Genomic DNA, 23,178 nt, shown 5'->3' on the forward strand with positions numbered 1-23,178 from the left:
ATGTCGCAAACTCACTATTGTGAGAATCATTGGGTAGGACAAGGGCTCTAAGTATCAATTCCACTGGCAGGTCCATCAAATCCCAAACCAACACTGGATGAGGTGATGACTAGAATTAGTATGTATAAGAGGGCCCTCATTGTTATTGATGCTGTCTGGCCCCTCTTCAGTATGTCTACTCCCTCATCCCTGGTCGCCATGAGTAAGCCGCGTCATGCCCTTTCTACAGCAGACATGTACAACAACATTCAAGATTGTGGTAGACTTTATCAGCTCTGAGATATTAGTCCCAAAGCAACTGAGAATCTTCCATTTCCAGCTCTCTGCACTTGAAGGGTTATTGGTTTGCCGAGAACTTTGTTTACAAATCCCAGGGACAGAGAGTACATTGGAAATTATGTGATCTGCTTCAGAATGACATGAAGTGACTCCACATTGAGAGCTAAGCCTTCCCCTCAAGATCATTACATGGGAAGGCATCAAACTGCATTAGCAGCCCTTGCGTCTGACTTTTCTAGCAAGCAAATAGAATGTGATAACCTAAAATGTACTTTCCTCCCCCTGAGACGGGGCTCTCCAAATTCCTAACTAGTTTTGTCAGAACTTTCCCCATGCAGTCAGCGTCTCTGATCTTCATCTGGCAGAGTCCGATCTTCTCTGTCACACACAATGGAGACGCCGCGGTCCAGGAGGACTTCCCTGCTATTTTATGGCAGAAGGACACTCGGATGTTCATTAAGAAACTGTAGATTTTTTTCTTTTACTTCTCTTCCGATATCTTAGGAACATAATGTTCTGTAGGATGACACCGGCTGGCACATCTGTTCTGTCCTTATATAAGCCGGCAATATATATTGTATCAGCATGTTCTCTGGAGGGGATTCCTCTTATCTACTATTAAAAGACATTCAGGCAAAAATATTCATCTAATAATTTAGGTAATTGCATTAAAAGTAGAAAGAAAAGTTAAGGATCTAAGAATATCTTCATGCATTATGCCAGCTCTGCCCTATTTTACTAGTTGAAACCATCGGGAGTTGGTCATTTCACAATATTATAGCTTGGAAGGGTGGCTAAGGTAAAAGAGTAGGTGAGTATGACGTCATGGAGATTCAAAGCAGATGTAGAAAGGCTCAGGACAAGAGGGCCATATGACAAACAAAACTGAGCTCTCTCTCCTGACGAGGCTTAGAAAGTCTAGCATCTACCTACACCTAACCCATCCCATTACCCTCAGGCTAGATGTTCCAGCAGTAATTTCTCCTGCTCCCCCCCATCCTACCACCCTAGGACTAGAAGGTCCAGCACTTATTTTTTTCCACCTTCTATCCCACCAATCTAGAATTAGACCAAACAAAGTCTAAGCAGCATATAGGTGAAAAAGGTTTCACATCCCACGGATGCTTTTTATTCAATCCACATCTGAACAACGTTTCGGCCACAACATGTGGCATTTACTTGAGCACCCATTTGTCCTACCTACGATCCCACCACTCCAGGACTAGAACGCCCAGCATTTATTTGTCCCACCTTCCATCACATCATCAGAAGAACCTATATTTATCTGCCCACCCCCTCCCCATGCACATACTTTCCCACCACCATAGCACTACAGGGCATGGCACTTGTTCCCTTTATCCATCCATTGTAGAAACAGAGGATAAATTATTTCACGGCTGGTTGTGGTGAGGTAAGAGGTATTTAAGTTATGAACTTGGTTCTAGTATTGTATCTATGTACTGAAGTTGGTTTGCGCTGTATTTATGTTATGAGCTTAGTTCTGGTGCTGTATTTATGTTGTGAACTTGGTTCTGTTTACGTTATAAGTTTGGTGCTGGCAATGTATTTATGTTATGAGTTTGGTTCTGGTGCTGAATTTATTCACTGAGCTGTTTTGGTGTGGGTACACTGTTATTTTGGTACTTTTTGCAGAAGCAGAATACAGGCAGACTGTAGTGCAATATACATATAGTTTTTTTATTACGACGGGGGAGGATAACAAAAAAATTAAGCTCTGAGTGTCATTTTACCTAAGGCCAACACGGATGGATGGATGGATGGATAGATATGAGATAGATAGATATGAGATAGATAAATATGAGATAGATAGATATGAGATAGATAGATATAAGATAGATAGTTAGATATGAGATAGATAGATAGATAGATATGAGATAGATAGATATGAGATAGATAGATAGATAGATAGATAGATAGATAGATAGATAGATAGATAGATAGATAGATAGATAGATATGAGATAGATAGATATGAGATAGATAGATATGAGATAGATAAATATGAGATAGATAGATAGATATGAGATAGATAAATATGAGATAGATAGATATGAGATAGATAGATATAAGATAGATAGTTAGATATGAGATAGATAGATAGATAGATATGAGATAGATAGATATGAGATAGATAGATATGAGATAGATAGTTAGATATGAGATAGATAGATAGATATGAGATAGAGAGATAGATATGAGATAGATAGATAGATATGAGATAGATAGATAGATAGATATTAGATAGATAGATAGATATGAGATAGAGAGATAGATATGAGATAGATATGAGATAGATATGAGATAGATAGATAGATATGAGATAGATATTTGATAGATAGAGAAATAGATAGAGAGAGAGATAGATAGATAGATAGATAGATAGATAGATAGATGTCTCTCTTCATCCTCGTTTATATTTTTGATACATAGTAAACACCCTTCTTAGTTTCTGGCAGACTGCGCTGGGTTTAACAAGTGACCGCTCTGTAGTTTATTATTACATTCCACCTTTCTCGCTTCTTTATATATTAGGCCAATAATTAACTGCCTGTGATCGTAAAGCAAATTAGGTTCCACTTTCTTGAAGATACAATTAATTTGTAAAACTTCGGAAGCGGTGAGTGGATGGTGAATGCCGGTTTATTACTATAGAAAAGGATGGCGGCTGCTTTTGGAAAGCTAGATTTTTTTCTTCCTTTGTTCCGGATTCTGCAGACTTTTTGAAAGCCGCCGCGGTCTTTGTGATGGTGAAAGTGCAAATATAATAGGCGTAATTAGACCTGAGAGCCGAGTCCTGATGCACCTTCCATATTCAAGTACAGTTCACTAAGGAGGCAATGCAAGCCATTTACGGCGCATAAAGGCTAATGTACAGACCGTTGCCTCCATTACATCTGCTGTCTGGATCTGGATTTTATCATTTCGAGCGGCTTTTATGTCAGTCATTTATAAGAAGACGCTACTCCTCTGCTGGGGAAGATGCATTTGGACTCTCGTTAATCCATAAAAATGAAGTAAAATAAAGTGTACATTATGCCGCTGATCAGAGAAGTTTATGCAAATTATGCATCATTTTTGCATAAAGAAAACTTCTGGAACTTTTTTTTTCAAAATCTCTAACTGCTGTCAGTGAATGGAGATATTGCTGTTAAATCTGGAGGCTACAAACCCATCACGATCATGTTTTACTGACACATGGTACAGGGCTCGCCGCAATGAAACAAGCCATGCACCTGTGTTCGCCGGAAAGGTTTTTGAGATTCTCAGCAGCGCCACACTGTCCGTGGTTGTGTCTAGTATTGCAGCTCATTGATATGAATGAAGGGTTAGCTGCAATGCCACACAGCATATGATAATGGCACATTCAATGACATCCTGTTGTACAGCATCTATACACCGTAGATGTGCACACTTAGATGGTTATCAGAGCTACGGATGAAGTCACCGAAGCACATATAGCCACACTGCTGTGAGGCATACGTCTGGTCTCTATGCAATGGCATTGCCACAGTGGACCAACTGACCCAGCAGTAGAGCAAAGTGGAAGTTAGACAAATTTCCAAAATGACCATGCGGTATATCTTGTGTCAACTGGGGTTCAATAGCCAAAGATTGGCAAGGATGCCTCTGATAATGTCATCGCTAACAAAGTCTCACATGGGCGATAGTGACGACAGAGGACCTTGGACACGTGGTAGAAGGTCGTATGGAGTGACAAGTTCCATTCCCTACTGCATCTGGTGTAAGCAGCATGAAACCATATCCAATTGATGGGCCATTGATGTTCAACAGGCTGGTGGTGGCGGTGTCATAGTCTGGGGAGTGTTTTCCTGGCATGCCCTCTGACCATTGGTCATCATACCACAATCCTTGAATGGTGAACACTTTAGGGGCCTGTTATCTGTCCCCATAACTTCTGGACATCTTCCCCAACCACAATGCCATCTTTCAACAGGACAACGCTCCATTTCATTGAACTTGGATCGCTAAGGAAGTGGTTGACAATGATTTCTTCACACTGCCTTGGCCCCCAAACTGAAACAGACTGTAACCCCATTGAACATGTTTGGGATATACTGGAAAGATCTATGAGATCTACTTCCACTTATCCACAAATTGTGCTCCAACTGACGGAGCTTCTGCAATGGGCATGGGTGGAGTTGAGTATGGAGGGTGTCCACCACCTTGTAGAACCTCTTCCCTGACATCTGAAAGCTGTGATCACCCAAAAAGATGGACCCACCCGTTATTGAGTAGGTGTTCCTAATGCAGTGATCGTCCACTGTAATCTGGTATTATAGATCTACAACTGGAAAATCATAAGTGGAGGAATGGGCTCTAACCTGAGATCCACTCTATATACTATAACTAGCAAAGCTATCACTTGTCCCCGAGCGCCCAACATCATATGCAGTTTACAGTACTCATGGTGTCCTATATGGTAGTGGGCAACCCATCAGGCATCAAGTAAGACAGTTACCTACCCCCCATGCTCACTTGTAAAGGACTGATACAAAGACTCCTACGTGGCACGTGGTTGTACGCCGCACATGAGGCACAGAGGGTCTAAATGTATTTAAATTTTAATATTACGCTATGACGGATGCTGGTGCCAGAACCATATTATAATGAGCGTAGTTTCTCAGACGTCTCTGGCATGGACAGGAGCATTGGCATGAAGACATGTATTAAATATACATGAGAATCTGGTGCAGCTGCCCGAACAACAAAGTGCGGCCCCCCAATCCCAAATTGCAATGGACTATGAGATCCAGAGCAGAGAAGAGCACCAGAAAGCCCTGCGGCTGGTTATTTGTTTCTGCTGGCGGGTGGGGCTGACTGGGGTGAGGTTATTGATCCTGTGCCCAGAGCCAGATGTAGGCTGGTACAGTCCAGATAACCAACCGGCCCGCACTGAGCAATTTATCTTTTGTGATGCGTGCCAGGAAAAATATCATGTTTATCATGATAATTCATTCTTAGATATAGCAGATGTGGCATACATCGGGTGGTTAGATGTAGCAGAGCAGAGTTGGTGAGATTAGGCATAGTTGGGCTAGTCAGATGAAGTAGAGTTGGGTTGCTCACATTTGGCATATTTGGGTTGGTTAAATGTAGCAGAGCTGTGTTGGTCAGATGTGGCATAGCTGGATTGATTAACAAAGCTGGATGGGATAACTGTGGCATAGTTGGGATTATCACATGTAGTGTAGCTGGATTGGTCACATGCGGCATAGTTTGGTTGGTCAGATGTAGCAGAGCTGGATTGATTAGAGGTAGCGTAGCTGGATTGATGACATATAGCATAGCTGGATTGTCAGATGTGTCATAACTGAGATGATCAGATGTAGCAGAACTAGATTCATCAGATGTGGCATAGCTCAGTTTGTCATATGTGGCATAGTTGGACTGGTCAGATGTGGCATAGTTGGGGTGGTCAGATGTAGCAGAGCTGGATTGATTAGAGGTGGCATAGCTGGATTGATGACATATAGCATAACTGGTTTCTCAGATGCAGTACAGCTGAGTTGATTAGCTGTAGCAGAACTAGATTAATCAGATGTGGCATAGCTCAGTTTGTCAAATGTGGCATAGTTGGGTTGGTCTCGATGTAGCAGAGCTGGACTGATTACATGTAGCATTGCTAGGTTGTCAAACACGGCATAGCCGAGTTGGTCGAATAGGGCAGAGCTAGATTGGTCAGATATGGCATAGTTAATCAGATGTGGCATAGCTGGGTTGATCTGATATGGCATAGTTAGGATGGTCAGATGTAGCAAAGCTGGATTTGTCGGATGCAGCATGGCTGGGTTGACCAGATGACATATCTTGATTGGTCAGGTGTGGCATAATTCGGTTGATCATATGTAGCAGAGCGGGATTCGTTATCTGTGGCACAGTTGGGCTGTTCTGATGTCACAGTGCTATAGTAAATTGATGGCTGGGGCTTATTCACAGGGGTGTACTTTCACGTTCAATATGCAGAAAATAGAACCCATTGATTCCAATGGGTTCGTTCACATGCGCATTCATTTTCCTCTTCTTTTTCCTCTTCTTCTTCTTTTGATATAGAAGTGTTATACAGTGTTTTATGGCTTTTGCACAGCACTACACACCAGCTTTACGGGTGCAGGTGAAGTTCTGTTACGGTTAGAACTATTTCAGACTGAATCAAACTTTTTGGCCAAATTTGGTGAGCTGAGTCAGCTGAACTTTTGAAAAGTTCACTTATCACTATTTAGGAGGCCCGGAGGATTTATGCCATGAGCTCTTGGTGTCAAGCGGGTGCCAACAAGCCAGTCAGTCTTGGCCAGGGTATGTAGATACAGGGCAAAGCATGCAAAAGAAGGTCTTGCCATGACTCAAATTATCAGACTGACTACTGTGGTCACAGAATAGATGGTCCTTATGGTCCGTAATCTTATCACCCAAAAGCAATGTGCCATGTTACCTCCTTCAGACAATAGAAATAAGCTCTCTTCTTCCAGAACTCGTACACGACACTGACTTGTGCATGCAGAGTTTTTGCTATATGTAAGAAGGCAGTTTGTATCCATGTAACTAGTCAATGTCATATATAGAAGAGTTGGGAGTCTCATACTAGTGATTAAAGTGGGCTCCCATTACGATGCCAATTTGATCTTCCAGTAATAAAAGTCTGTTTTTTGTTTCTTCTTCACACCCTCTTGGTTAAACTTTGACCAAGAGGGTGTCCTGTTTGGATGATACCTACCCTTAAACAAAAACAATGGAACAATCAGGGCTTGGCCCCTTCTCTCCAGGGACCCCTTAGAAGTTACATGCACTGCCTCTATGATACATATTTCCTACTGTATTTGAAGACATGAAGGAAGAAGTGAAGACTTCGTCAATGACCAAATCCATAGGAAATCTTATATATGAGTGGTCTCCAATCCATGGTTTTTCACTCCAGTTGCTCAGGTTGTCAGTGCGTGATGGAACTTGTAGTTTGGGGAGCCACAGGTTGGAGACCACTGCTATATACAGACACAAGGTCCCTTCTCCACTGATTATTGTCGTTGATCTGCCAGTTGCCCTTATTTTTGGGGAGTTGGGGGGGTCCCGCCAGTAACTTCTGATATTTTTTGTCTGTTCCCTGTCTTTCAGCTGATGCAGCAACAGGCCGCCATTATGGCTTCCGTAGCACAGGGTGGATACCTGAATCCGATGGCCGCCTTTGCAGCAGCTCAGATGCAACAAATGGCTGCCCTGAATATGAATGGCCTGGCTGCTGCTCCAATGACACCAACATCAGGTAAGAAATCTATATCAATGACTCCCAATAATAAGAACCTTCTCCACATTGTCTCAGTGTCTGTAATGAGTCTTCCAGATGTCACAGGTATTTCATAGACTAAACCAAACTTCTCAATCAGTAGTTATTTTCATGTTGTAGTTATATTTTTGTACATAGGGGGCAGTATTATATTAGTTATATTCTTGTACATAGGAGACAGTATTATAGTATTTATATTCTTGTACATAGGAGACAGTATTATAGTAGTTATACTCTTGTACATAGGGGGCAGTATTATAGTAGTTATATTCTTGTACATAGGGGGCAGTATTATAGTAGTTATACTCTTGTACATAGGAGCAGTATTATAGTAGTTATATTCTTGTACATAGGGAGCAGTATTATAGTAGTTATATTCTTGTACATAGGGGGCAGTATTATAGTAGTTATATTCTTGTACATAGGAGGCAGTATTATAGTAGTTATATTCTTCTACATAGGAGGCAGTATTATAGTAGTTATATTCTTGTACATAGGGGGCAGTATTATAGTATTTATATTCTTGTACATAGGAGACAGTATTATAGTAGTTATATTCTTGTACATGGGAGCAGTATTATAGTAGTTATATTCTTGTACATAGGGAGCAGTATTATAGTAGTTATATTCTTGTACATAGGGGGCAGTATTATAGTAGTTATATTCTTGTACATAGGAGGCAGTATTATAGTAGTTATATTCTTGTACATAGGAGGCAGTATTATAGTAGTTATATTCTTGTACATAGGGGGCAGTATTATAGTAGTTATATTCTGGTACATAGGGGGCAGTATTATAGTAGTTATATTCTTGTACATAGGGAGCAGTATTATAGTAGTTATATTCTTGTACATAGGGGGCAGTATTATAGTAGTTATATTCTTGTACATAGGAGGCAGTATTATAGTAGTTATACTCTTGTACATAGGGGGCAGTATTATAGTAGTTATATTCTTGTACATAGGGGGCAGTATTCTAGTAGTTATATTCTTGTACATAGGGAGCAGTATTATAGTAGTTATATTCTTGTACATAGGGGGCAGTATTATAGTAGTTATATTCTTGTACATAGGGGGCAGTATTATAGTAGTTATATTCTTGTACATAGGGGGCAGTATTATAGTAGTTATATTCTTGTACATAGGGAGCAGTATTATAGTAGTTATATTCTTGTACATAGGAGGCAGTATTATAGTAGTTATATTCTTGTACATAGGGAGCAGTATTATAGTAATTATATTCTTGTACATATGAGGCAGTATTATAGTAGTTATATTCTTGTACATAGGGAGCAGTATTATAGTAGTTATATTCTTGTACATAGGGGGCAGTATTATAGTAGTTATATTCTTGTACATAGGAGGCAGTATTATAGTAGTTATATTCTTGTACATAGGAGGCAGTATTATAGTAGTTATATTCTTGTACATAGGGGGCAGTATTATAGTATTTATATTCTTGTACATAGGAGACAGTATTATAGTAGTTATATTCTTGTACATGGGAGCAGTATTATAGTAGTTATATTCTTGTACATAGGGAGCAGTATTATAGTAGTTATATTCTTGTACATAGGGGGCAGTATTATAGTAGTTATATTCTTGTACATAGGAGGCAGTATTATAGTAGTTATATTCTTGTACATAGGAGGCAGTATTATAGTAGTTATATTCTTGTACATAGGGGGCAGTATTATAGTAGTTATATTCTTGTACATAGGGGGCAGTATTATAGTAGTTATATTCTTGTACATAGGGAGCAGTATTATAGTAGTTATATTCTTGTACATAGGGGGCAGTATTATAGTAGTTATAGTCTTGTACATAGGAGGCAGTATTATAGTAGTTATACTCTTGTACATAGGGGGCAGTATTATAGTAGTTATATTCTTGTACATAGGGGGCAGTATTCTAGTAGTTATATTCTTGTACATAGGGAGCAGTATTATAGTAGTTATATTCTTGTACATAGGGGGCAGTATTATAGTAGTTATATTCTTGTACATAGGGGGCAGTATTATAGTAGTTATATTCTTGTACATAGGGGGCAGTATTATAGTAGTTATATTCTTGTACATAGGGAGCAGTATTATAGTAGTTATATTCTTGTACATAGGAGGCAGTATTATAGTAGTTATATTCTTGTACATAGGGAGCAGTATTATAGTAATTATATTCTTGTACATATGAGGCAGTATTATAGTAGTTATATTCTTGTACATAGGGAGCAGTATTATAGTAGTTATATTCTTGTACATAGGGGGCAGTATTATAGTAGTTATATTCTTGTACATAGGAGGCAGTATTATAGTAGTTATATTCTTGTACATAGGAGGCAGTATTATAGTAGTTATATTCTTGTACATAGGGGGCAGTATTATAGTATTTATATTCTTGTACATAGGAGACAGTATTATAGTAGTTATATTCTTGTACATGGGAGCAGTATTATAGTAGTTATATTCTTGTACATAGGGAGCAGTATTATAGTAGTTATATTCTTGTACATAGGGGGCAGTATTATAGTAGTTATATTCTTGTACATAGGAGGCAGTATTATAGTAGTTATATTCTTGTACATAGGAGGCAGTATTATAGTAGTTATATTCTTGTACATAGGGGGCAGTATTATAGTAGTTATATTCTTGTACATAGGGGGCAGTATTATAGTAGTTATATTCTTGTACATAGGGAGCAGTATTATAGTAGTTATATTCTTGTACATAGGGGGCAGTATTATAGTAGTTATAGTCTTGTACATAGGAGGCAGTATTATAGTAGTTATACTCTTGTACATAGGGGACAGTATTATAGTAGTTATATTCTTGTACATAGGGGGCAGTATTCTAGTAGTTATATTCTTGTACATAGGGAGCAGTATTATAGTAGTTATATTCTTGTACATAGGGGGCAGTATTATAGTAGTTATATTCTTGTACATAGGGGGCAGTATTATAGTAGTTATATTCTTGTACATAGGGGGCAGTATTATAGTAGTTATATTCTTGTACATAGGGAGCAGTATTATAGTAGTTATATTCTTGTACATAGGAGGCAGTATTATAGTAGTTATATTCTTGTACATAGGGAGCAGTATTATAGTAATTATATTCTTGTACATATGAGGCAGTATTATAGTAGTTATATTCTTGTACATAGGGGCAGTATTATAGTAGTTATATTCTTGTGCATAGGGAGCAGTATTATAGTAGTTATATTCTTGTACATAGGGGCAGTATTATAGTAGTTATAGTCTTGTACATAGGGGGCAGAAAAATACTAGTTATATTCTTGTACAGTGGAAGTAGTATTATAGTAGTTATATTCTTGTACATTGGGGCAGAAAAATACTAGTTATATTCTTGTACATAAGGAATGATTCCAATATATTTTGCATTGCAATAAGAAGTCAAAATAATTGACAAATTTCCTAGAGGCCACTGTATATCTCAATAATATAATTTATGCTCTATCTACAATTCTCTTCTCAAGCTTAGACTTGTCCATAATTGACAGGAGTATAGTAGTAATATATTTGTACATTTCTTCTCACCAAAGACATAAAGACAAAAGAAAAAAAAAAGGAAAAGAGAAAAGAATATTTTAAAGTTAGTTTCTTGCTAAAAGTGTCACAAACTTTCCAGAACTCAGTTCTTGCTGCAGGGTTGGACCTTTGAAGTGCCTTTCGCTCCAAATCCGGCTGCACTATATATGAAATATTTAATGAAGTCACACTTTTCCGTCACTTTCTCTCCTGTGACAATACTCTGCTCCTTTAAGCACCCCCTCCCTTTATTTCTTGTTCTTCTAGTCCGAATGTGGTGCTGTCCAAATATCATTAAGACATGTGGCACAACGGTGACGGCATTCTCTATGCTATACATGAACACATGCTGAAACAGCAACACTTCACATAAAGAAAGTAGCAGCGGCTGAGTGCTTAGTAAGCGAAAACGAGCGGATAAGGCAGTTGAAAATCTTCGCCGCTTTCATCAGACGTACAGCGCAGTCAGGAGCGCACACAAGGAACTGTCACATCAAGGTGCCGGTGTCAGCTCTCATAATAAAAGGGAATCTGCCAACACAAGTGATGGGGAAATTTTCGCTTCTTTTCTTTTTTTTCTTGTTTTTTTTTTTTTAAATGGGTGACGGAAAAAGTGCATTCGCTCGGGTGTTAATTTTGCCCTCGCACAGCGACTGTCATTGTATTTCACAAGGAGTCGTCAGATCCCTAGAACTTTCCGAATATTAGTTTATTTGGCTGGGGTATGAGGAGGAAGGGGGATTTCTAGATACTAGATGGCATGACAGCGAGGGATGTGATGGGAGAACAATATGAATGTAATTAGTACTCAATTAACATTGGGTAAACGGAGGCCTAGGGGGGTAAAATGATTTGCCTGCGGCATTTTGCATTTTTCTACTGAATTATAATTCATAGTATAATTTAACCAGTGAAGTTCTGGATGTTTACTGTATATTTGGCTTTGAATACACCGCTGTATGCACAAGTCAAGATGTAGCAGAGCTAAGTTTGTTATTTATAGGGGTGTTGCGTGACTTCTATATTGATGAACTACCTTGAGGAAAAACTATACAAATAACACCAGTGGGGGTCCGCCAATCGGGACGGTGATGAGCTGTTTGTAGACATGCGAGGCTTGGGCGAGTGCTGTGGCCTCTTTCAAGGCCAGCAACTGAGAACAGCCCAGTACTGTAAAGTGAATAGTATTGAGCTTCTCCCCTATGTTATTAGGGGGGGGGCATCTTTGTTATAAAAAATACTAGCCAAGATAGAAGGAAGCATGGTTTACGGATGTGATTATCACAATTCAAGATTTTACCTCCTTTACTGCACTTGGAAATGTATGAACAAGCTGACACCACTATTCTTTTATTATGGCACTATGCACTAAGGCCCCTTGTACCAAGCTGCCCTTTAGTGGCCCCAGTAATGATGGGGCCCACTTTAGTGGTCCCAGTTACAATAGGGTCCCCTTTTATTGCCACGGTAATAATAGGACCTCCTTTAGTGGTCCCAGTAGAAATACGGCCCTTTTTAGTGGCCACAATAATAACAGGCAGTGGCAATCGTGTGAATGCTGGTGCCACGTCAAACAGCTGATCAGTTGGAGCCCAAGCAGCAGACCCCCATCAATTAGATATAGATGACCTATTTTAAGAATACGTCATCAATATTGGAGAAAACACCCTTAACTCTAGGGGTTGCATTTAGGAAGGTATAGGTGCCAGGGAGCACCAGCAAGCCGTTCTGTCTTGACCAGCTGGACCAGGATATTGAGGTACAAGGCTTCATTCTTTGCCACCAGTGGGAATACCATAGCACTGCGTCGGAAGAAAAAAAATTATGTCACAAGCTTTAACTGCTGTATAGGTAGCTTCGCCTTTTAAGGGTGATTTCAGACGTGGCTGAAAATTCCACCATTGATAAATCCACACCAAGATCTGCTTGTCGTATATGAAGATTTTGACATGAATTTGCAGCGGAATTGTTTCCAATTTGCTAACAGTCGAAAATCTGCAACAAAATCTACATGTAAGGGTTCAGTCACACGGGCGCATCGTCACCCGTACACCGGCGGCGATGCGCCTGTGTGACTGACAGTTAGCAGACGGCCGTACCTGAAGCCGGTCACATGTTCTTTCCTCCAGCGCTGCAGAGAGACGTCCATCTTCAGGTACGGCCGTCTGCTACCTGCAAGAACACGGGCACCGATGCGCCCGTGTGACTGAACCCTAAGACATTTACAGCATGAACTTTCCACCATGTGTTAAAATACTCTAGGGGTACTTTTACATGGGCCAACTAAATGCTTACATAGGCCAACTATCAGCCAAAAAAATCACTTAAAAGAGTGACTTTGGCCATTAGTCATCCCATGTAAATGCAGGACATGACAAAGTACTGAGCCAGAAATCACTCATCAGTCGCTAGGCATTTCGTTTTAGGTGACTGAAGCGAAACAACTAATGAACGACTTCTCACTAAAAGGCAGACATTCATCTTTGAATGACTGCCTGTTCACAGTATATGGAGCCTGGCGGCTGGAAGAGATCTTCGGCACGCTCTACCTCCATTAACTGAATGACTGTATGACGATGACATAAAAATGGGATAAAATTCAATTTAAAGTCACGAAAAATTATAGAAAATAAATAAAAATGAACTAACAACTGGCATAAAAACTTCGGACTGCGAGACCACCACATGCGCAAAAACTCCAACAAGTGTCTCATTTCGGAACCTCAAAACACCAGAAGGACCAAGAAAAGTGGTGGATAATAAAGGAGCAGTTAACTTTGTTAGGAAACATTCCCACTTTTCTTAAAATTTGCCCCTCATGTCGCTATCTGCAGCAGCTGCACAGCAGAGTCTGGAGTAACGTGCGATTGATGCTTTGATGTGACCCCGCCGTACACAGACCATTATTGGGGAGGTGACCGCTTGATTTTTGTCTCTGCAGGTGGAAGCACACCGCCAGGAATCACCGCACCAGCTGTGCCTAGCATTCCATCACCAATTGGGGTTAATGGATTCACCGGCCTCCCACCCCAGGCTAATGGACAGCCCGCCGCAGAAGCTGTGTTTGCCAATGGAATCCATCCTTACCCAGGTACTGAGCCAATAGGTTTCATTATTATGACCCATATTGGTCACGCATCATAGAGAGAGATTCGTCCAGGTCATAGGGTTCTGAAAAAGCTGGGTGACAACCAGACAGTCATCCTGCTTTCCTAGAACCCTGATTGGAAAAAATCTGTCTAGTTATTCAGCAGTATATGTGATGGCTTATATTCAGGGGTGCTAGAGAGATGGATGACAACCCTTATGTGAACGGTCCCATGGTTGTTCACAGCTTGCAATCTAATTGCACACAGCTCATGCAGAACATCTTGTTATTAGCAATATCCCAATAACCTTTGTGATCCACAGATGAAATTCACAGAAGGAAACATGGACATTTTGGGGTTAACATGTAAAATATCTGTAAATGGGGATTCCAATGTTGGGAGGCATGCCTCCCAGGGGTCGGAGAGAGATGGTACCAGCAGGGGGCATTATTTTTGTTTTTAATATTAGTAGTGTAGCACATGGAGGATTCCTGGTTGTCACCCACAGACCACTTCATGCATGACCAATACTTAAAAGAAAACTATCCGGATTTTGAAAAAACATGGCTATTTTCTTCCAAACACAGACCACTCTTGTTGACAGGTTTTTGTTATATTTAAGCTCCGCCCCAATTCAGTTCACTAAAGCTGAGCTGCAGTACCAGACACAACCCATGGGCAGGTGTGGCGCTGTTTTTTCAACAATGCAGCCATGTTTTTTTTCAAATCTTGCAAACCACGTCTTAATAGACCTGAGATATTTCCTACGTACCACATAGAATAGAGGCCGGTCTTGGAGTTCTCCTTTAAGTTTTCCTAAAGAGTTGAGTAAGTAAATTACAATTAGACATCTGTAATCTATTCCACGAGCGCCCTGGATCATTATTCTTTTCCATTTGTAACAATCAACCATATTCCATAAAGCAGTCGCTGGAAAGGGAAGGGAAGAAAGATCTAATTTAGCATCTTTAACTCGGAATATTAGAGATTTTAATGAGAGAATTCTCCCCAACTCACTCTTGTGCAGTAATAAATGGAGGTGATTAAGCTGGGTCTTGGCAGCTATAATAGAAGCATTTGTGCTGCGAGTTGAGATAGTTATCAAAATAAAATATCCATCAACTTTATCCCTGGTGTCTGATCGTCACCACATAGACCGGCAGACCAGGAGGGGGGAGGAAATGTATAGGATTTTGGAATATATCTTCTTTAAAGTAGCAGGAGAGTAAGATAGTAAGCAACCCGTCCTTCTATGTATCTGTCTTCTGTCCGACTCATAACCATCTGTCTGTGTTTGTCTATATCTATCTGTCCATCCTATCTGTCTTCTATCTATCTATCTATCTATCTCATATCTATTTATCTATCTATATATCTATCATATCTCTATCTCTTTCTATCTATCTATCTATATATCTCCTATCTATCTATCAATCTATCTATCTATCTATCTATCTATCTATCATCTATCTAACAATCTATCTCATAGCTATCTATGTATCTATCTATCTAACTAACTCATATCTATCTATCTATGTATCTATCTATCTAACTCATATCTATCTATCATATTTATATCATATCTCTATCTGTATATCTGTCCATCTATCTCATATCTATCTGTCTATGTAGCTCATATCTATCTATGTATCTATGTATCTATCTATCTATCTATCTCATATCTATCCATCATATCTATATTATATCTCTATCTGTATATCTGTCCATCTATGTCATATCTATCTCCTATGAGAATTTATTTTTTACGAAGCCCTTATGCTATTTTTTATATTGATCAGCAGCACAAAGTAAATGTCATGACTCCTATTAACTAAATGTGATGTCAAAAATATTATCTATCTCATATCTATCTATTTATCCATATCATATCTATCTATCTCATATCTGTCTATCTCATATCTATCTATCCAATATCTATCTGTCTATCTAATATATATATCTATATATCTCATATCTATCTCACATCTATCTCATATCTATCTATCTATCTATCTATCTATCTATCTATCTATCTATCATCTATCTATCTATCTATCTATCTATCTCATATCTGTCTATCTCATATCTATCTATCCAATATCTATCTGTCTATCTAATATATATATCTATATATCTCATATCTATCTCACATCTATCTCATATCTATCTATCTATCTATCTATCTATCATCTGTCTATCTATCTATCTATCTATCTATCTATCTATCTATCTATCTATCTATCATCTATCTATCTATCATCTATCTATCTATCTATCTATCTATCTATCATATCTCTATCTATTGCATAGTAATCTATCTGTCTATCTATTTCATATCTGTGTATCTATCATCTATCTATCTATGTATCTATGTATCTATCTATCTATGTATCTATCTATCTATCTATCTATCTATCTATCTATCTATCTATCTCATAGCTATCTATCTATCTATCTCATATCTATCTATCTATCTATCTCATATCTATCTATCTCATATCTATCTATCTATCTATCTATCTATCTCATATCTATCTCATATCTATCTATCTCATATCTATCTATATATCTATCTCATATCTATCTATCTATCTATCTATCTATCTATCTATCTATCTATCTATCTATCTATCTATCTCATATCTATCTATCTATCTATCTATCTCATATCTATCTATCTATCTATCTATCTCATATCTATCTATCTATCTATCTATCTATCTCATATCTATCTATTTATTTATCTATCTATCTATCTATCTATGTATCTATCGTCTATCTATCTATCTCATATCTATCTATCTATCTATCTCATATCTATCTATCTATCTATCTCATATCTATCTATCTATCTATCTATCTCATATCTATCTATCTATCTATCTATCTCATATCTATCTATCTATCTATCTATCTATCTATCTATCTATCTATCTATCTATCGTCTATCTATCTATCTCATATCTATCCATCTTTTAAATGTAACATTTTGATCACAGTTGGAGAATTATGAATGCAATAAAACTGCTGTACAGAATTATTATAAAGCGCTGTCATTTTCAAGAACATACATAAAAGATGGCAGCATCCAGTTATTAATGTAACAATTGAAATATAGCTAGAAGAAATAGCATTATCATAGAATACATCCAATGAACACATAGAAAGGAGTCCTTACCATAGGAGCTTGCAATCAATATACATTAAGCAAGGCTAATGCATTTGCTGGTCCGCATCTGTGACTTCTGTAATGTGTGCTGGCCTCTGGTGGAGCTAGGAGGCCATTACACTCCTGGTGACTGTATACCAGGAGGAAGAACACAGTAAGATACATTGTATCACTTGCTTTGTTTTTATTTCTTTTATTTGATGTGCTATTTATCACAGACGGGTGTAGCAGAGCTGAATGTGGAATCTATAGAAATGGATAATGCTCAGAGTTTGGGTCAGGAGGCCCGCGGTCCGGCCAGACACATGTCCTTATTATGGACTGGAAAATGCAGCCAAAGTATAGTGGTGTCACCAGCCTTAAAGAGCACCCAGCTCCTACATTGGTTTTCACCCAACTTTCCCAGGCTCTTGAATGACAAACTGACACTGTGTTCCCTCCTCCTGTTCAACTGCACAATTAGACATATTCTTATCTAGAAGTGTGGGAAAGCTGAGTGACAACTCTCATGCATTTCTAATAGTGGCCAATAATTTAGTTTCCACCCAGCTTTTCCAGAATCAGATATATAGTATAGTCTTTGGGAAATTAAGTCATGTCACTAGGTCACATGACCACTTGGTGTGGCATCACAATTAGAGATGAGCGAGCATACTCGCTAAGGACAATTACTCGATCGAGCATTGTCCTTAGCGAGTATCTCCCCGCTCGGAAGAAAAGGTTCGGCTGCAGGCGCAGGTGACAGGTGAGTTGCGGCAGTGAGCAGGTGGGAGCGAGGGGGCAGAGAGGGAGAGAGAGATCTCCCCTCCGTTCCTCCCCGCTCTCCCCCGCCAGTCTTTGCCTGCCGCCGGCAGCCGAACCTTTTCTTCCGAGCGGACAGGTGCTCGATCGAGTAACTGTCCTTAGCGAGTATACTTGCTCATCTCTAATCACAATTTACCTCTTGTTTCATCAGAGATTTAAGGTGCCTTTCTGGCTCTCCTCCATGCTTTACACTCCAGCTGCATCTGTCCCATTTGGGCTCAGATATGATCAGCCTGACTCTAGCTTGGTTGTAATATTTATTGGATCCTGATATAGTCCAGAATCCACCTCCTGTTTCATCATAGGCCTATGCTGCCACCCTACCTGTCCCTCTTACTTTACACTTCAGCTGAACCAGTGTTCCAGTAGAGCACAGGTATAAGCAATTTAAGGCTACAAGCGGAAATCTGCAGTGGTAGACCTGCGTGTGATTGCAGAAGCGAATTGCGCATGGTTGCGTATGGATGCAGTTTTCCATGCGGATGTACATTTAAGGGCAGCATATAGTCCGCACGGAAGTACGAACGCAAGCCGTTGTGACTTCAGAAAGTAGCCTGACCTCCTGGAAACACCCTTCTACTGCTCAGGCGACATTCCCTCGTGGCCTCGTGGTGAGATGTTCTAAGAGCCTTCAGGACGGGATACTGCTCTTTGGGCTTGGCTGGTTTTATACTACTATTTTTGGAAGCAGTATAAACCACATTCACAAAACCACTTTCTTCTGGAGGAGGACTATTTGTTATCTGGTCTCCTATCAACGTGCGTACGAATCTGCATCCATATGTGGTGTTAATTGCGTATGAACCACGGATGAAACCCATCCATAGAGTTCAATGGAGCTCATACGCATGGAATCCATAGTGAAATAGAGCATGCTACAATTGTGAGTGAACCGGTGAAAGTCAATGCACTTCAATGCCAGGATATAACCGCATATCATACGCACGGACAGCGATTTCGGAATCCACAATTCAACTACATAGCTGCGGCACAACAATCGCTAAAGAATCTCTTTCTAAGCGTTTTCATCACAGGTTTCAAGCCGCGCATCACCTTGCCGTCCTATACTGCAATGCTAGTTGTGGCTGACTGAGACTTGCCTGCGGCGTGTCTGTAATTTGGCTATTCTGTGATATTTAAATTGCAGGTCTAAAGCAGTTGCGCGGCAGCAAGTGACAGATACGTCACACAAAGGTTTGGTCAAAAAATGACCGTTTTCCATACGATTTTCCTATGATTTTCATGCGTTTGCGATGCATTTTTTCTGTTTTCCCGTGTAATTTGCATCCGATTTATATGCACATTTTCACTGCTCTGCATTTCCTGTTATTTCCAAGTGCTCCCCATAGTAACATGCATTAAAGACGCAGTACACTCATATGCAAATCATATGACGTTTGATTGTGATCCATTTTTTTACGCTGCCATAGAAAATAATGAACAATTCTTGAACAACAATTGCACAAAAATAGGTAGACAATCGGACAGAAAAATCGCCCGTATGCTTATAGTCTAAGGGCAGATTCACACAAATGAGTTTTCAGTCTAATTTTGGCAAGCTGGGAAAGTTAGGAAAGTTAGGGCAAGTCCTATCTTTTCTTGCCCGTATTCTTAATGGGTGGGAATACCGCTAATGAAAATGAGTCCACTGAAATCATTGGTTTTGTTTTGTCCCGTTATGCAGCCCTGATTACGGGACTAAATGACAACCACCTGAAGAAGCCCTTGCACTGCAGCTCTGCTTGTTCAAATTGGTTGTTATCCAGAGCACAAGCACTTGCTTTGCAGGAGGCCAATGGGTGGAGAGTTAGAAACATAGACTTATAGAGTTGGAAGGGACCTCCAGGGTCATCGGGTCCAACCCCCTGCTCAGTGCAGGATTCACTAAGTCATCCCAGACAGATATTTGTCCAGCCTTTGTTTGAAGACTTCCATTGAAGGAGAACTCACCACCTCCTGTGGTAACCTGTTCCACTCATTGATCCCCTCGCTGTCAGAAAGTTTTTTCTAATATCTAATCTGTGTCTCCTCCCTTTCAGTTTCATCCCATTGCTTCTAGTATTTCCTTGTGCAAATGAGAATAGGGCTGATCCCTCTGCACTGTGACAGCCCTTCAGATATTTGTAGACAGTTACTAAGTCTCCTCTCAGCCTTCTTTTTTGCAAGCTAAACATTCCCAGATCTTTTTATAAAATCAGGGTGACCAAAACTGGACACAGTATTCGGATGAGGTCTGACTAAAGAAGAGTAGAGGGGGATAATGACCTCACATGATCTAGACTCTATGCTTCTCTTAATACATCCCAGAATTGTGTTTGCCTTTTTGGCTGCTGCATCACATTGTTGACTCATGTTCAGTCTATGATCTATTAGTATACCCAAGTCTTTTTCACATGTGCTGCTTAGCCCAATTCCTCCCATTCTATATGTGCTTTTTTCATTTTTCTTGCCCAGATGTAGGACTTTGCATTTCTCCTTGTTAAATACCATTCTGTTAGTCACTGCCCACTGTTCAATTATGTCAATTTTTCAAAATTCTCTCTGTTAGCTATCCCTCCTAGCTTTGTGCCACTGAGGTTGATTTTTGGAGTTGATTTTTTTTTATTGCAGAAAAGAGAGAATGATACTTTTCAAATAACAGGTATAAGGATGAAGTTATATACAAGGGTCAAATGAGCTTCAATAAATGGGGATCTGCAGATCTGTGTTGATCGCTGTTAGGATTGCTATAAAGAACACTGTAAGACTTCAAAACTGGAGAAAAAAAGAAAACACATGGGCGGTTATTTATCATGACCCACGAGATGGTCATTAGATGTGAAGGTGACCCAGGCAAGGACAGGTCTATGGATTGTGTGTCAGCTGGGCGGTGTAATGACTGTAGAGCAGAGCTCGTGGCCTCATCCGCAGCGAAATGTGAGCATTAAATCTGGGACCTCTCACCGTTTCCACCCTGATCAGCACTTTCTTTTGGTTATTGTTGTGTGTGAATGCTTAATTAATTACAACAGTAAACGGGCGAATTCTTTAATCACGCCATCGGCCGTCCTAATCAATCTTAATAATACGGACTGCACACTATGGCGCCCATGAATTTTAATCTACATAAATTTTGTAAGCTTGTTGCATGAAATGATACGATGTTGGAGTTAGATTGACTAAAGCACAGACCAAAAAAAAATTAAATTGGATTGAAGAAGGTAAACTGCGTCTCAGCCTGGCGCTTTATTGCCGGACTGGTGACCTTGGCGAAGGCTGAGAGGCTTGTGAAGGTCGAGTATAACAATGCAGATGTGTCTTGTCCATGCACTCATTTATTTGACCTATAAACAGAGGCATTGCATAAAAGTCTGCGTAAAATCGCCGAACCCACGCGTTTCGAGGCACATTTCTCATTCAGGTTAAAATATATAGCTTGTTAAAGTGAATGTCACATAGGAATATATTACACCGAGCAGAAATGGGGGCTCGCTTGACCTACATCATGTCCTTGAAGCCAGCGGAGTTGGTCAGGGACTTGTCTTTGATTTTTTTTGATGTGCCTCTTGCTTGTTCGATGCTCTTTGTGCGTTCCTTGGAGAAATTAAGGAAATGTGTCGTTTTCATACTATGCAAATTAAGACCTGCTTCTCAGTGACTATTAAGACAGCGTTACCGGCGCTCGGTATTAGGGCTGCTTTAAAATATACAGTATTTCTCCCCAAAATCCAAAATTGCCAACAATAAGTATAAGACTTCAAGTTACCATTAGGGAAGATCCCATAGGGGGCATCACCCAGCTTTCTCAGCTCCTTAAGGGTGAATCTACCTAGTTATGTTGACATTTGATAAGGAGTGATGTGTACCTGCATAAGTAGGCGGATTTGTCCTTCGGGATTCTGAGAAAGCAGAATGGCATTCCCCATGACAAGGCAATAGCAAATGACACCCAATTTCCCTCTGTGGGATTTAAAAAGGTTGTCCAGTTGTAAACTATTGATGGCTTATTCTTAGGATTGGCCATCAATAATAGATTGACAGGAGTTTTCCATCAGGAACCTCCACTGATCAGCTCTTAGCTGGACCATTGTGCTCATACAGTGAGCTGATTTCTACAGGAAATCAACAGCTCTGTTCCCACTGCAGTGGCCAGGCTTGGTATGGCAGGTCACTCATTTAGATTGGAGCTTTGCTTGTAATACCAAGTCTCTCCACTGCAGTGGGAATGGAGCTGTTTGCTTCCTACAGAAATAAGCTCAGTGTATGAGCACAGCAGTACGGCATCTGCCGCCCGGAATCCCCACAATCTAATACTAATGACCTATCAAAATGATACAACTGGAGAACCCCTTTAACCCTTTTATGACCAAGGGTCATTGATGCTCCTGTGTCCAGATCACAGTCTTCAGTTCTGGTATCTTTACTTTAAATGCACAGTGAATAGAACCCATTGTTTTTAATGGGTTCATTCTCACTTTCGCTTTTGAGCACGCTCTTTGCTTGCTTAATAAAAAAGCACAAGCTGCTCTGTTTTGGTGCGTATATGCACACGAATTGCGCAATGAATGCCGAAATCGAAAACACCGGGGACTAATTAGGCTGCACAGCCTTTTAAATCATGGCAGCGCAGAAAGTACAGTAAAATGCACAGATACGTGCGTGATAGTGTGATCTTCACTGTGCAAAAAGTCACGCTATCGCGTGGGTTTTTGCACCTGCCCTTGTCTGAAGCCGCCCTTAGACATTTGGAACTTGGTGCAGATTTTTCTGCAGTGTCCTGTGGAATTTTCCAATCGATCTGACAGAGCCTTGAAAGTCATATACAGGGAGTAGTGAAAAAGACCGATCCAGCGCTTCATTTCAATACTGGTGCCCTATATTGAAATTGTAACTGTGTAGTTGAATAGGAAGGTAGGGATGCTCAACATGATGGCATGGTGCATGAGCCCCTGGGGGCCCTGGAACATGGATTTCTATTCAAGTACAACCTTGTTATTC

The 23,178-nt window shown here is 39.9% G+C and overlaps 1 protein-coding gene across 8 annotated transcripts in view; it reads left to right on the plus strand.

Moving 5' to 3' along the window:
- The window catches only part of CELF4 (CUGBP Elav-like family member 4), a 1,036,963-nt gene that overhangs the window by 927,188 nt on the left and 86,597 nt on the right, over positions 1 to 23,178 (plus strand). For all 8 annotated transcript variants that reach the window (XM_066602625.1, XM_066602629.1, XM_066602626.1 and 5 more), the window contains exons 7-8: positions 7,428 to 7,575; positions 14,081 to 14,230. In XM_066602625.1, the coding sequence (XP_066458722.1) occupies positions 7,428 to 7,575; positions 14,081 to 14,230 (298 nt within the window). The remainder of the gene's footprint in view (positions 1 to 7,427; positions 7,576 to 14,080; positions 14,231 to 23,178) is intronic.

The sequence above is a fragment of the Eleutherodactylus coqui genome, chromosome 5 (genome assembly GCF_035609145.1).
Source record: "Eleutherodactylus coqui strain aEleCoq1 chromosome 5, aEleCoq1.hap1, whole genome shotgun sequence".
Classification (NCBI taxonomy): domain Eukaryota; kingdom Metazoa; phylum Chordata; class Amphibia; order Anura; family Eleutherodactylidae; genus Eleutherodactylus; species Eleutherodactylus coqui.